We start from the raw sequence: 15,682 nt of genomic DNA, 5'->3' as shown, positions 1-15,682 counted from the left end.
CTATGCTAATACATGCCTCATAAAGTTCCTCTACTGTAAAAAGACACAAACAGTTTGGGTGTATTAAAAAGTAAACTGCTACTTTATATAACAATACAAATATGATTATACATTAATTTTCTTTATCTAGTGGTTCGCTGCGGCTGATATTTGCTGCTGATTATCATCCTACAGGCGCTGGTGTCATAACTGTACATTTTATGTGTTGAAGTTTTATCGATTTTTGCATTTGTTTAATTGATTTAAACACAGGATTTATTATTCTATTCGTTTTAAGCGCTCTGATTTTATTCATGCATTCATACTCTGATGTACTTTGAGTGTGTGTTTTCTTGTCTATGTTTAGTTGAGCTTGCCAAGACAAATTCCAATCAACTTTGTTGATTTGCCAATAAAGTATTGAATCTTTATTTCAATACTTTATTTTTATTACATCTGAACCCATAATGAAGCACAACCTCTGTAATGAGCAGAATGTGCACATGGGGAACACTGTGTGTTCTGTTGACTTGTGGCATTGTGTCCTTCTGCCCAACAGATACAATTAATCTGCAAATATGTTCCTGATCAATTTAATGTTTAACCAAAAAAAAGCCAAACATTTGGTTTAAAATTCATGTCATTGTATCATAGGTCATTAATATAAATATATTTGGTTTTTGGACGAGATTTTGGTAAAAAAAAACACTTTATAAACATCACTTGGGAGCATCAGCATTTTTAAAAACAGTTCTCTGAAATTTAATAGGCAAAAACCATTAATTTTGAAAAACAATCAGCTAATTTACAATTATGAAAATAGAGGTGGAGTGAAGCCCTAAACATTACAATAAAAAACATCACCGGTTCACAATAACAACAACAGAAGAAACTATTCCATGTACCCACATTGCCTCTAATATTTTCATATGTAAAACTCTCCAAGAAAGATCATCATTTTATCTCACAGTATATACAAGACAATCATAAAGGAACAGTAATGACACGTTTCACTTTTTCAGGATTTGAACTATCGATATCAACTGTTTTAAGAAAAGTCCTGAGTGTCAGAAGTAAGTTAATGCTACAGTTGTACAGTGTGTGTGTGTGTGTGTGTGTGTGTGTGTGTGTGTGTGTGTGTGTGTGTGTGTGTGTGTGTGTGTGTGTGTGTGTGTGTGTGTGTGTGTGTGTGTGTTTAAAGGGTCAGTGTTTAAAGGGTCAGTGTTTTGACGAATGATCGTGAAGTTTTTCTGACAGAAACTTTTACTTGTCAATCGTGTTGCCCAGAGTTTGTCATAGCTAAGGATGTATAAATCAGATGCAGTTACAGTGTAAAACTCGAGATGGCAACATTTACATCCATGAATGCCTGACGTCTAAGAGCCTAAGTTTTGTCGTGTTGGGAAAAAAAATACAGCTTTTATATTTGTTCAAAGTCAGTGCATAGCAGCAAATAGTCAATGTGCAGTCCTTAAAGCAAAAAGAGTTTGATCTCAGTTATTCACAAACTGAACAAGCTTCCATTTCATTCCAATGTCCAATTTCCAGTGACTGAGCTTTAGTCCATTTGCACTTTACAAGAACCAGTGAGAAGTACCAGTATCCACACTGGAAACAAACCAGTGGAGGGAGAAGGCTGTGGGTTTTCTCTCCAGCTCACAGCACCTCATTGACATGTGCATGACTCTGTCCGTCTTCATCGGCCTCCATCTGCAGCTGCTTGTACTTTCTTTTGAAAAACCCAAACTGCAAAGCAAACAAATGAAGTTGCAGTTATAATATTTGATACAAAAACTCAGAATCAATAAAACACTGAGCACATATTTCAAAAGAGATTCCTGTGGATATTGTCAATTTCCTGTAAAAAAACAAAAAAAGCACTGATTAAAGGAACACGTCCTGTTTTCTTGTATCCAGATACAGACAGTAAATATACTTCTGTTGCGTAGTAGAGTAGATGTTTTCCGTTTGAAGCTGCACATTTGTATGAAAATACATTATATTGACAAACTATACAAATAATTTACTGATGCTTTTCTCTACGCTGAAATGATTGTCACCAAAAACAAATACCTTCCACAGTAATCCTACTGCCAGAGCCAGCAGCGCCAGTCCGCCTATAGCGCTGCCGACGATCACTCCCACCGGAACATCAGCCGTCTCCCCTGGTTTACTGATGGTCAGCACCACCTGGACAGCAGCAGAGACGTCACATGATCAAACCACGTCCACAGGCGTTGAAGGCAGAAATGTCACACTTTTGCAACTGAGAGATTAAAATCCACCTTTTTTTTGTTCGTGTAGAATATTTTAACATGATGGCTCTAAAGTTTTGGCATGTGGTGTTTTAAAAAACTGCTCAAAAACACAGTTGCATTAAGAGAATAAAGTACAAGTCACATTAAGTGTTTAAAATAAGCTGAAAACAGATATAACATCTTCAATAGCATAAGTCTTTGGTTATTTCATGTCTTTATGTCCAGATACTAAAAGGGGATCTTACTGGCAGCTCTTTGAGTCCGATAATGACCAGGTCGGGGTTGGAGGCTTCCAGAGCCACACTGGAGGTGAGCTCGATGGTCTGATAGGTGGCCTGTCATAACAGAACGAATACAAATCAGTGCACAAACAGCAACGGCGTTGATTTATTGGTAAAATGGTGATAAAAACAAACACAATAACCAGTATTATAAAAGTCATGAAAGAATTTAATTACCAGATTAAACGTGCCGCTCCAGATCCTGGTTTTCACCATCACAAAGTAGTCGCTCTTTACGTCAGTGTCTTTGAGGTTGCATTTGATATACTCACATTTTGCAGTTTTGCAATCCTGTCAATTAAAAACATTAAAAAAAAAAGAAATCAGTGCACATCACCAGTACATTTTTACTCTGGTATAGATTCTATATATAGATAGATAGATTAGATACATTTAATCTATATGAGATGAGCTGTTAAACATATAGAGTGAATAAGAAGTAAGAAGTCAAATTTGTATGTGCAGGTTGAAGTCAGATCTATAAAAACTTTAAAGCTACACAAGTTTTGCATCAAATCCCAAATACACAAGCATATGATGATTATTATGCTACATATTAAAGTAACTTGTTCATATCAATATCATTTTATTTGTTGTGGGTGCATTGTTTACACACAGATTCAAATATGTGTATAACAAGCTTCTCTAAGACACAAGTGAAAATGCTGCATGGAAGTATGTCTCCTGAGAAACGTATATGAAAGTGGACACAGAGGAAGAGGACAAAGCGACTGACCAGCACGTCCATGCCTCGGAGGCTCTCCTCGGAGAAAGTCACTTTTTGTGTTTTCCCACCGATCTTCAGACGATCAACCAGGCTGCTGGAATCACAGCTGACAGAACCTCCCTGCAGGCAAACAGGACCTGTGTCATTCGTTGCTGCAAATTATTCAGTTAAATACATTTTACGCAGCCTGACTGAGTTCTTGGTTAACTTTTGCCACCAATCAGCTCATTCACACGCTGCATATGAATAAAGAATTGTCTGAAAGTCAGATGTGTTGTTGCTACAGACTAGAAATACTATAAATTGCAGATTTGGTGTCAACTAGAACAAATTGGATAAAACAGGGCTTAAAAACTTTAAGAACTGAGTACTCACTGTTTGTGTGACCACTTTGGTGACGTAGAGGAGATTATTTCCACCTTTAGTCATCATGGGCAGACCAATGGTCAGATACAGGAGGTTCACCGCAAAGTTCCCTGTTGAGACCTTTAGGTAAAATGTTATTTTAATGAATGTCTCAAATGCATATGAGAAATTAGATGATTATATGTTAAAAGACGGATTCATTTATTGCACCTTCACTGTAAAGTTAAACTCTGGGCCGATGTCATCCAGAGTTTTCACCGTAGTCACAGGCGCGTTGGTCGCATTCGCCACGTAAAAGTTGATGTTTGACTGCCTGAGATGAAGAAACATGACACGTTAATGCTTTCGCCATCATTAAATGTCAAATTTTACACTTCATGACAATATAAATGATAAATCACCTGGATAAAACAATCCCTGCATCATATCGGACAGGAATGGATATGTCCACCTTGTTGTCTGCAGGTCTTTCCTCTTTACCGTCGCTGTAAAGATGAAACGGAAAAAACTATTATCACAACACTTTTCATTAAAAGACACATTTGTATCAGTGACTGGATGAGAAAGTACCTCTTAGCCTCGAAATTCACCTCAGCTTGGTTTTGCATTTGATCGAGACTGTATTCAAAATTTAGCTGAAATTTCACCTGAAATAGAAAAAAAGAATATATATATATATATATATATATATATATATATAACATGTGAAAAATCAGACACTGCAAAATTCAAATAAAAATTGTGCACATGTAGAGACACTTACCTCTTCATTTGTCTTCAATGCTGGATATCCCACTAGACAAGTGACAGTTTGTGTTTGTGTCGAGGTGCATTTGACACTGTCCGTCTGTGAATTCATAGTTCAGAACATTACACAACTGAATTGTTTCAGAAAACGTGGGTTGGATTGATTCAAAAACATGTTAAATGATTTGATAATGATGCATTTGCTGAGTGAATTCCAGTTTAGCTTTGTTTTCACTCACAGGAGGAACGACGGAGGAGTAGTAGAGGTTGCTGGAGAACGTGGCCGACACCCGAGTGTTGTACGCGTTCTCCTTTTTGTTCCTCACAACAACTTCAAACGACAGCTCTCGGTTGTTGGCACTGACCAGGATGGGAGCTGAGCTGCAACACAAAAGCTCAGATCACTGTCCTCTGCATCCACATGAGTCCTTTAAAGCAGAATACTGATGATATCATCTACTTGACCAGGCGGATGGTTAAAGTCGTCTTTCCCTATTTCACTAATAGACGGGAGCTGAGGGCAATTTATTCATTATTCAAAAGATTGTTCCTCTTTTCTCTTAAGATCCATAAACACAGTGGAGACCCTGAAGTTAACAAGTTGATAATTCTGTTGATTAACCTCTAGTTAGATTAGGAAATACAAAAAGACGCAGCCAGATGGAAATAAGAATGAAGAGCAGCTGCAAACCCACATGTGATCATCATGTGAATAAGTGTGGGACAGTATTATGTGTGTTTTCTCTGCTGTGTAACGTGGTTTACTGCTGGGAGTGGCCGGTGGTGAAGAGATTCTTTAACTGTTGCATTTATAACAGTTTACAACACGCACTACGTTAGAAGACGTTAACATGCTAACTTTAGCAGAAGCAAAGAGGTCTCACAGAAATAAACAAAACAAAAGTTAACCTTGGTGTCGCTTTGCACTGACTTAGAACTTAGAACTTTGCCACTTGATGTTGGTCAATATAAGCTGTTGATCCTAATATTGAATTATGTCCCTTTATCTGAGTTAATTTATTACCTCTGTCAAGTTAGGTTTTAACCTGCGTCTGTTGGTTAGCAGGATTATGCAAAAACCACTCAACCGATTTTCAGAAAACTTAGTAAAAGGATGTGGCCTGGGCCTGGGATGAACACTGTAAGTTATGAGGGGAATTTCCCCTTTTCTTTAACTATGTTTTATAAATGTTTTACTAAGTTCTATACCAATGAAACAGTCTGAGCACGTATCCCCCATCACACCTTTCCTCACCTTTATTTGTGCTGCGAAGTTGTATAAACTGAAAAATATCTCAAATTTCTGCAGCTATTAACTATAGAGACAGACTCGTAAAACAGAAGAAGTAGGAAAAGGAAAAGCAGAATTGTTGTTCATGTCAGGAGTTACAACCAAAACTCTTACTAACAGTGAGAGGCTGTTTGAGGAGATTGTTTCTGTCCTCATTTCACAAATGACTCAGAGAAAAGACAGAAACAGTCTTGTCTGAGCTTGTTCTGTCGCTGTATCATATTCACTTTAAACTTCCAACTCTGAATCCTGAGGGAAACCACCGCACATCAGGTAAAATCAGGAAACAGAGCACAACTGATCTGTATCCTGCACATGTGATACAGTAGATAAGTAGAGAGAAGATAGATTCTCACCTGGACTTCTTAGAGTCTGTGGTCACACTCAGCACCAGATCACTGATGCACACATCATCAGAGCCACAGTCTTTAGTGAAGGGGATCTGAAACCATCACAGAGCAGCACATTCACTACACGACGCTGGTTTATTACTTCAGATCTTTATTCTCCTGAAGTCTCTTCAAAGAAAACAGAACATTTTGGATGAACTTTAATTTTGTTTTTGGGAGAACACAACGTTCTAACAAAAACTAGCGTGACTGACTGAAATACTTACCGAGTAATTATCACACAGACGCACACACACACACACAACATGTAATTTAAAATGACTGTACAAACACCTCTGCAAAATAACAAGTACGTTTGAAGTGTACAGATTCTTGCACCGTGTTAGTCACTTACAAAGAACTGCGAGGCACTGGGAGAAAACTTATCCAGGACGGGATTCACATCCGGATTCTTCTGCTCGATTTCCACCTTTAAACTGAGGGAATTGACGAAGTCTGGTGTCTCCTATGGACAAAATGGAGAAACGGCAATAAACGGGCCTTATCAACGTGCTCAGATAAAATGTATGAAGGGAATCGTAAAAGAAACAAATCATTACCTGAACGTAAACCTCGTAGTCTCGGCAGAGGGGGGTAGACGATATCTTTGCGTTTTCTGTGAGGAAGCGTTCATTGTTTTTTGTGAACATTCCTCTTGACGTCACTCGTGAAGCTTGTAGGTCCGCGTCCAGAGTCAAGGTGTAAGATATGTCTGAAAAGAAATAAAGAAAAACTGTGTATGACACATCTGAGTTTGATTATATTCTCTAGAAAAAGATTTGGAAAGAATGTGGATCGCTTAAACAATAGTTTGACATTTTGGGAAATACGCATATTTGATTTCTTGCCTGGATTTAGATGTCAAGTGTAATATCACTTGTTTGTTTTAGCTTAGCTTAGCTTAGTTTAGCTTAGCTTAGCTTAGGATAAATACCAGAAAATCCTGGTTCTCTCCTGAGGTAACAAACCCACAAAATGCTTCCTATATTAATCTTTAAGTGAACATAGTTGATGACATATTCCTGATCAGGTGACGTGATTTACCGATGGGTCCAACAGGATTCTTCGGCCTGAACGCAGCACTGAAGCAGAGGTTGGCCTTGAAACACGAATGCTTGCGCCCGTGTACGTTACAGGGTTTGTGGAAAATGTTGATTTTATCGGGGTTGAAAGAAGCTTTAGTTGAGACCGACGCCACACCTCGGGACCTGAAACACACAATTCAACATTTATAGTTTATTCCAGGATATGTTTGACTGTATGTGAAGATGGACGACGTGTCTCCACTTCTTCCTGTTGTATAGAAATGAAGCCAAAATATCACTGATGCATTGGTGATGTCATTTGGAGCCAGAGACTGCACAGTTGTGATTCTGGTCTTGAGCTGCGGTATCGAGGTACCTCCGATATACACGCTTGACCAATCAAGAGTCACTGTCACTGTTTCAAGCCATTTTAATAGCATCAAATAACTAATTAAAACAGAACTCGTGGGAAGAACTATAGAATGGTGTGCACTTCTCTATCTACTAACATGGAGGAGACAAGATTTATAAACCTATACAGCATGGGAGCTGTCATGTCGTCCATTTTTATATTAAGTCTTTAGTTCCCACATATTGTGCTGGGTTAACTCACCAGAGCTGCACCACTTTTCCATAGGCACCGATTGAGATGTCTGGGAGCGAATCACCATTCAGATCTTGGAAGCTATCGAGGGACCTTCCAAAAAAACGCAGTTGAGGATCCAGTTTGGAGCCAAAGATTCTCTTAAAGAGACAAAACAAATCTCATCACTCATATTATCACAGAGTTGAATTAACACAATGTGCTATAAAGTATTTGTTTTTCTCTTGATACCTGTGAGAAGTCTTTGTTTAATGTCTTCTTGTCTCCATTGTAGATGTAAATGACACCTTTCTGTCTGTCCTCTAGTGGCGATCCAACAACGACGTCGTTGAAACCGTCGAGGTCCAGGTCGGGAATGACGGAGATGGCCATCCCGAAACGTGCATTTTCAGTCGGGTCAGGACCATTGAGGAATCCCTGCTCGTTCAGAATACCCTTCAAATGAGAGGACAGAGAAAAGTCTGGTATAAATAGATGCTACACTTCCTTTACACTTAAGAGAATGTCCTTCAAGCTTCACAAAACTATAAATGAACAGCATTTTATAGAAATATGATGTATTGAGCGTTGTTTGAATAAAAAATGAATAAATACATCAGCTTAGAGAAAATCTTTTTGACATTTCCTACAGGAAACTCACTTTTCCGTCTTTCTAAATCATGAAATAAAACCTAACCCATTCACTGTAGCTCAGGAAATACAGAAGACATAATGTTTTTACCTTGGTGACAGAGAAGACATAGACCCTGCCCTCTTCTCTGTTCAGCTCGCTCATGAACATGGGCGCCCCCACCAGTAAGATGTCCGTCGTCCCGTCTTTGTCCACGTCCAGGGAGCACAAGACGCTCCCAAAGTAGGACCCGATCTAAGATGAGAGGATTGTTTACTGACGATGGGTTAAATGTGTCAGGTTAAACCACCTGTATACAGCTGGTACCTGGGGACAATGTAAACCTCACATCCTCTAATGTCAGTACCTGTTTCCCTCTTTCTGAATCGATGATAGCGGTTTGCTTCTGAGCGTTGACGGTGTAGACGATAACTTGTCCAGAGTGGTTGGAGCGAGGAGCCCCGGCCACAAAGTACAGAGCGGAGCCATCGGTCAGTGTGGTGACAGAGTAACCTGGAAGTGAACACGAGTAACACATTCACTACTCAACATCACAACTCGAAGGACTTGATCAGAGGTGGATTTTATGCTTTATTTTGTGCTATTCTAACAATCACTACGGTTTACTTCTTGGATGTTCAACCGTCCTAACAATGAAGTATATAACAGGACAGGAAAGGGAAGCTATGCTATGAGTATGCATGCAGGTAATAATGATAGTGAAATTAGCAGGAAAGGAAATATATATTTTGATCTTGTGGCCTCTACTGCCATCTAAAATGAACGCGGTTATTAATTCAAGTCTGTGAAAATCATTTTTTCTCCAATCCACAGAATCATGATGAAAGAGGTGGTTGGCGACAATTTCTCAAACCAGTTCCTCTCAAAATCCCCACAGACGTTAACCACATCTGCCTCTGTCTGTCTGTGTGAAACACCATCTATCAGCTCAATGTGAAGATCTGCTACCTTCCCATTCCTGTGTTGTGTCATGCACAGATTGAGAGTATCGGAATAAAACCCAATAAAAGAGTAAATCATAAAACACAGACCCAGTAGTGAGCTGTGGTTTCTGTCTTGAAGGGCCGCCTCAAAGGCTGAGAAAGGGAGAATGTCGACTTTGGATCCTTTTTGATGGACAACAGTCCCGCTCCAGGCGTAAGCTCCCACTGCTCCCAGCATCATCACGTCCTTTAACGGCATAAAGGTCAAAAAACAGCATTTATACTTTGGGTCACACACTGAGCAGCAACATGTTTGATTATGGTTTTTAGGTTTGTCAGCGGAAATATACAACAAATGATGAAGTGAAAGGAAATTGTTTAAGATCATGGTCAGACAGCTGTAAAAAAAAAAAAATGCAGCTTCCTTTTTCCTTTTCAGAGAAAACGTTGTGTGGGTTCAGCAGAAGAGAGGGAGGGATCACACAATCTAATGTGAGCTGTCAAATTCTGGGAGGAGCTGTTTTGTCAGTTATAGTCACATATTGCATGGCTGGTGGTGTGAAGTGGAGCATTCACACCTCATAATATCATCGATTCATCTTTTCCCATTATGTCACATGATCACTTAATGTGTTATATGTGCAGAGTAACACCAATAATAAAAAAAGAAAGACACTCTACTCTCACTCTTTGATTCAATCTATAACACTGTATATACTGTATATGTGTATATGTTGTATAATACAACAACCTGCAAGTGCACAAAGAAGCACTGAACCATGGACAGTAGCATGTGTCATGTGGACATGTTCGAGATTTCAAACTTAGAGGACGATTATTGTTGCTGTGATACGTTCTCTGGTTTTAAAGGTGCACGAGGCAGCGCTCTGTACCTGCTGGCTGGAGTAGTGGGCGCTGAATCCAACCTGGGACATCTCCATTTTGAAGTTGTCTCCCCCTTTTCCGGTGCCTTTTTGGGAACAAACCGTCATTTAAAGATTTGGAAACAGGTGAGCAGATGATAAATCAGACAAAGTGAAAGATGTGTGTATAACACGCGTTTTTACTGATGGGATCCTCAACACGTTGTGACATGCCTGGATGTGTTTCTTTTAAAAAAAGACCAAGCATGCAGTGTCAAGTGAATGACAAGTTTAGCACGTACAGCAACAGGAAAGGCAAAATAGATAATATGCACCTTCTATGTTGAAGATGCGGTTCCCCAGTGTTCCGGTGATGGTGGAGAGAGCCGCCTCCTCGGACACATTGAAGAAGAACTTCTCTGTGGGTAAACTGGCGATGGATTTGATTTCTGTTATCAGGTTCTCTGTGTTGATGTCGTTTCTAATATAATAACCCAGGACCTGGAGAGAAAGGAAAAAATCAGGATCGGGACGCCAGTGACATCTACGTAATTTCATTAGCTGGACAAACACACTGCTTAGTTTAGTCATGTTAATCAAATATTAGTTACAGAATTAATGATGAAACAAAACACAAACATTTTTAAAACACCACTACTGTGAGTTTTAATGGGATTTAATGAGTTGTTCCTTACAGCGATACCAAAGCGGGTGATGCCTGCTTTATCACATTCTCCAATGACCGTGTCCCTGAAATGTTTGTCATGAGACTCTCCATCAGTGACGACCACCATCACCTTGGCAGCGCCCGGTCGAGCTCCATGCTTTTGATTGAAACCCCACTGACTGAAGAGAGCACACACACACCTCTGTAATATCCCATCTATTAACAAGTGATTTGAAAAGTGACTTTACACGGCAGTTTATTTCAATTAAGAGCTATCGAAACATTGAAAGATCCTCCCGCCTGAGTCAGGTAATAATAAAACAGATAAACAGTGAATTAAGTAAAAGATGTTGACACTAACTTGGCGAACTCGATGGCGTGGAAGGTATTGGTTGACCCACCGTACATCTGTGTGATTCCGGACGCTGCTTTCAGCACATCTTCTTTGGTTTTATAGTCGTTCAGTTTGAATTCAAACCGGGCATTAACGCCATACTGAATGACACTGACCTGGCAAAATAAAATAAAAACAGTTTGATAAAGCACAGAAAGTGATGAACACAAAATCCTTAAAGCAACCAGCTGAATGAATCTAATAGTATCTCCCACTTCAGTTTCCTGTTCTGTCTGACGACGGGGGACGTTACCTGTGTGCTTCGGGGCCCGATGTCCAGCGTGGGGATTAGTTTCTGGAGGAAATCGTTCATTGGTTGCCAAGGATAAATGCTGTTGGAGCCGTCTAGAACAATCACAATGTCCATAGGTCCTCCACATGCTGGAAATGTCATGAGAGGGGACAGAATAGGTTGAAGCTCCGGTTTTTCTACTTTTCATACAACCACTGGAAAAATAAAAAAATGTCTGACTTTAAGTTTGTCTGATTCTGGTGATATATCATTAGTAAGGTTTACCTAAAAGTTTTTTTAAACCTCTGATTTTCCTACAAGCACTTGAGTGTACGTGAAATAACCATTTTTAAAACCGTTCTTCAACTCAAAGAACTGCATTTGATCAAATGTTTGTCACTGTGATGGACTTCTTTCACTCTCTCATTAACCGACACTGACACTTACTCTGGACGGCGGGAGAGAAGGCCGGCTGAGGCTTGAAGAGGGGATTCATTTTTGCACATATTCCAGGGTAGAAGTTCTGATTGCCACACACCTGTCCCCACAGAGGACCGCACGTCTGTATTAGACAAACCACAGAAGTAGAGAGGAGAGTCTTAATGGACATTCAAGATCATCAGTGCCTTTAAAAGTTCCGTGGAAGCTCTCACGTCAGCGTTTAATAGATTTAAATTGAACCTATAATTTAAAGTGGGAAATAACAATGAAGTGAAACCTGGAACACCATTCAGCTGATGCTGTTTAAATCAGTAACCTTTAAGTAACCAGAGATGAATTTGCTTAAATTGCCGACATACTTCCTGTTACCAAACAATAAGATCTTAATGTGAATTTAATGGGAAGTAATGAATTAACATGATGCCAGAGCTGTATCACCCAAGTGTGCTCATCACAAGTGAAGCCTGTGTTTCTAAAATGGATCAAAACTATTAACATTCCATCATAGTCGATGAGTCTCTGAAATAAAATGATTTACCCACACCCACACACACACACACACACACACACACACACACACACACACACACACACACACGTACCATCAAACCATTGACTGCAGGCATCCGGGTGAGAGTCAAACCCAGGTGCATGTTGTCGTTGAGGTTTCTGACATCTGGAATACTGACAGAATCTGTGGCAAAGGCAACATCACATGAAAGTTCACACTATAGATGTTAAATCAGAAACTCATACAACCTGTACAATTATCATGAACTCAACGTACGGACAATAAACATGTTTTGCTGTAGCACACTGCTTCTGTTTGTTTCTATTTTTTTACATTTTCAAAACAGGCCAAAGAAAAACGTGTCAGGACAGCCTGGAGGATTTTTTTACGCTGACTCATCTTTTCAGTAATTCCTAGGTGTTTTTTTTGTGGATGGCCAGTGTTAGAGAGGCGGGGGGGGCGGGGGAGGTGAAATGGCAAAACACCAAACTTTACCTTGAAGATTGAGCTTGTCGCAGCTGTTCCTGGCCCCTGCGACTGGACACTTGTAAACATCCCCCTTGGTGTTTCGCTTGTAACCACCCCACGGAGCGCCGACCAGGAGCCTGCAGAAAACAGCCAGATTCATCTCTCATAAACACCCACCATGGCCGTGAGGGGCACGCCTGGATGTTTTTGTGCAGCGTGCATGACCACATGTACACGCAGTGGTTGAACATTCATCTGAAAATGGTTACACAATTATCCACATATGTTGATGCGTTGCTGTGGCAAAAATACGTCATTTTACGACTTTAGGAGTTTGTCAAAATAACCTTACGCAACGACAGTGGGATATACAGTGAGAGACCAGCGTCAGATAATGTAAAACTCCCCCAGTGACACAAACGGACGGTGACACTCCTCCAGACAGTGACTTGCTCTGTGAGACTGTGACTAAGGGTGTGCAACATCCAGACGTCCACGGATAAGAAGTTTAGTTAATGTTTATCTAAATGTGAGTGAGGCATTTAACACGACATGCTTGTGACACACTTGATTGAAGCAGCTCAGACTAACTAACGCTTAGTGTTGGAGGAATGAATAATAATGATAATAATAATACATTTATATAGGCGCCTTGCAGAGGACTCAAGGTCACCTTACAATATAGAAAAATCTAAAAATAACGAAAAAGATCAATAGAATTAACAGTGAATAAAACAATGCTAGTTTAAAAAGATGAGTTTTGAGACAGGATTTGAAAATGGAGAGAGAGAGTTCACTCAGGATCGTGTTGGACAGGAACTAACTTTGACATCAACTTGTCAAAGTCTTGAGCTGGAACAATAAAGTTTGCTTTAAATATATGTGTCACTCGTGCAAACTAATAAAATGCATTTCCTGACTGTCAGTAAGTGAACGAGGGGGATTGGAGGCTCAGTGCACTGCTGCTAACAGATAAGCTGCCATCTCATTAAAAACCACAAATGTTAACCTCATGGTGATGCAAGAGGAAAAGTGTTCACAGCAAGAAGCATTTAAACGTTTCTTCACACTGTTAAACTAACTAGCAGATCAAGTTCAAATGAACCATCATGTGCATTAGAGGCAAAACGCCGAGTGCATTCTCCACAGTAAATTGTGACCTAGACAACAGACACCCTGGTTAAACCACTGTCTTTTCATTGAACAGAAGAGAAAAGTGATGATTTAAATTCCCACCATTTGCCTTCATGGTTGGTCGTCTGCAGGACTGTGTAGCCGAACTCCTCCGCCGCTGGACCACTGAAGATCTTGGCGCCCGCGGTGCCGACGTTGAAGGACTGTGACTGCCAGACGCTGTCAGCTGGTGGAGGAGAAAGCTTTGATAAGGTGACAGTGACACTGATGGAACGGCACCGTATCAACACCTTATAACACTTTTTATTGGTAATAACGACCCTGTCAAATCCACTGCAACGACTAAAGCTACTGAAAACATTACAGATTGATGTATATAATCATTATTTTACATTTTGGTGCTTGTGTATCTAAAAGTTGAAAACAAATAGTCGTCGTCATCTCTGTTCTTAGGGGGAGAGGTGATGTCGGATGTCTTATCTTACACATCAGCCATCATGATTTCCTCTTTATTAACGATGGATAGCCTTTTCTGTGTACCTGAGTCATATCTTTTAAAAACCACAACAGCTTGACTCACGAAGGCACGGCACTGAAAAAGCTTTGCAACACACGAAGGTCACACTCTTTGCATTAATAGACATCGTGGAGTGATTTTCTCCACTGACACAATGCATCTTGAAAAGCAGCAGCCCGCTGATCCCCCCTCGGGACATTTGCTCGTCTGTGAGTGGTGGACCCACAGGCCCATACAGGCAGAGCTCAGCTATCAGCCTGCCTTCCCCTCAATCAACAGGCACAGGAATGTGGATGGGTCCTGGACTGAGGAGACCTTCTCCAGCACACACTCCTCCTGCCACGCCTGTTTCTACCTGCAGCACAAAGTATGGCACAGTGCTTCCTCTCTGGGAGGCTCTGCAGAGCCCACAACACATTAATACTTCCTTTCATTGCAGCAATGGGAGCCGTGCATATAGGAGAATAATTAAAAGTGTCCGTCTGGCTGCAGCTTGAAAGCTTCCACATGTTTGGGGACTTTTTCTGCACATGATGAGCAGCATAATGATCTGGTCTCTTCAGGAGTGGGTTCATGTGACACTCCTGAAAACACCATACACTGGACGACAGAAGCAATCTAGTTGTATTTCCTCCTTCATTTGACAGCAGATGAATAACTTTTTTGCAGGATGGTGTAGAGATCCAGTTCTAAAAACAAAAGCTCTGCCAAACCAAAGTCCTCCAGTCATTTCATTGTGAGTGTGCACCCACCCTGATCCTGTGCTCTTCACTTGCCAATGACAACATGTACCCGTCACATTTTCTACCCATGACGAATGACTAATAATCTATTCTCACCACAGTTCTATGAAAACTGTAAAAAAAATTAAAAAAAGGATCAGCGTCGATCAGCCAAATGGGTGAAAACCACAAGTTCAACGTGCAACGAGAGGCTCAGTACTTACAGAGGAGTGTGAGGACGAAGCAGATGTTCCTCCAGATGAGCTCCATCGTCTTTTACTCCATGTGTGTGTGTGAGTGAGTGTGTGTGAGGTGAGTAGATGAAGCCACCGCACTTGTTAAAGTTGCGGCTGCGGCGTCGACACTCGGCGGTGACGCGGCGCGCAGACTCTCTAAATAAGGAAATGCGCTCCGCTCCTTCCTGCGACCTGCTCATTCAGAGTCTGACCCGAGTGTTGACTCAGGGTGTGAACTGGAGGATGTAGTTGTGAAGGGAGGAAGAGGCAGCTGCG

The 15,682-nt window shown here is 40.6% G+C and overlaps 1 protein-coding gene across 1 annotated transcript; it reads right to left on the bottom strand.

Annotated features, from left to right (window-relative positions):
* Nucleotides 1-715: 715 nt before the first annotated feature.
* itga2.2 (integrin, alpha 2 (CD49B, alpha 2 subunit of VLA-2 receptor), tandem duplicate 2) lies at nucleotides 716-15,676 on the bottom strand. Its single transcript, XM_035164922.2, has 30 exons — nucleotides 15,395-15,676; nucleotides 14,034-14,157; nucleotides 12,825-12,934; nucleotides 12,421-12,512; nucleotides 11,825-11,939; nucleotides 11,399-11,526; nucleotides 11,113-11,261; nucleotides 10,780-10,930; nucleotides 10,420-10,585; nucleotides 10,115-10,191; nucleotides 9,330-9,468; nucleotides 8,645-8,790; nucleotides 8,389-8,532; nucleotides 7,899-8,102; nucleotides 7,677-7,807; nucleotides 7,083-7,246; nucleotides 6,599-6,750; nucleotides 6,394-6,504; nucleotides 6,006-6,091; nucleotides 4,598-4,739; nucleotides 4,375-4,458; nucleotides 4,182-4,258; nucleotides 4,013-4,096; nucleotides 3,822-3,924; nucleotides 3,621-3,731; nucleotides 3,255-3,365; nucleotides 2,696-2,809; nucleotides 2,483-2,572; nucleotides 2,053-2,169; nucleotides 716-1,725 (listed from the first exon to the last, which is right to left on the bottom strand). The coding sequence occupies exons 1-30, from the start codon at nucleotides 15,438-15,440 to the stop codon at nucleotides 1,636-1,638; spliced, it is 3,558 nt and encodes a 1,185-aa protein (XP_035020813.1). The 5' UTR covers nucleotides 15,441-15,676; the 3' UTR covers nucleotides 716-1,635.
* Nucleotides 15,677-15,682: the final 6 nt, after the last annotated feature.

This window comes from Hippoglossus stenolepis, chromosome 9 (genome assembly GCF_022539355.2).
Source record: "Hippoglossus stenolepis isolate QCI-W04-F060 chromosome 9, HSTE1.2, whole genome shotgun sequence".
In the NCBI taxonomy this organism is placed as follows: domain Eukaryota; kingdom Metazoa; phylum Chordata; class Actinopteri; order Pleuronectiformes; family Pleuronectidae; genus Hippoglossus; species Hippoglossus stenolepis.
This window is presented reverse-complemented; position numbering and strand designations above follow the sequence as displayed.

What these genes read in the sequence shown, in the direction of transcription:
- itga2.2 (XM_035164922.2), bottom strand. Translation starts at nt 15,440, where the DNA reads ATGGAGCTCATCTGGAGGAACATCTGCTTCGTCCTCACACTCCTCT. An exon ending in ACCAACCATGAAGGCAAATG is followed by an intron (nt 12,935 to 14,033) that starts GTGGGAATTTAA and finishes TGTTTTCTGCAG; the next exon opens with GCTCCTGGTCGGCGCTCCGT. An exon ending in ATGTCTTCTCTGTCACCAAG is followed by an intron (nt 8,103 to 8,388) that starts GTAAAAACATTA and finishes TCTCATTTGAAG; the next exon opens with GGTATTCTGAACGAGCAGGG.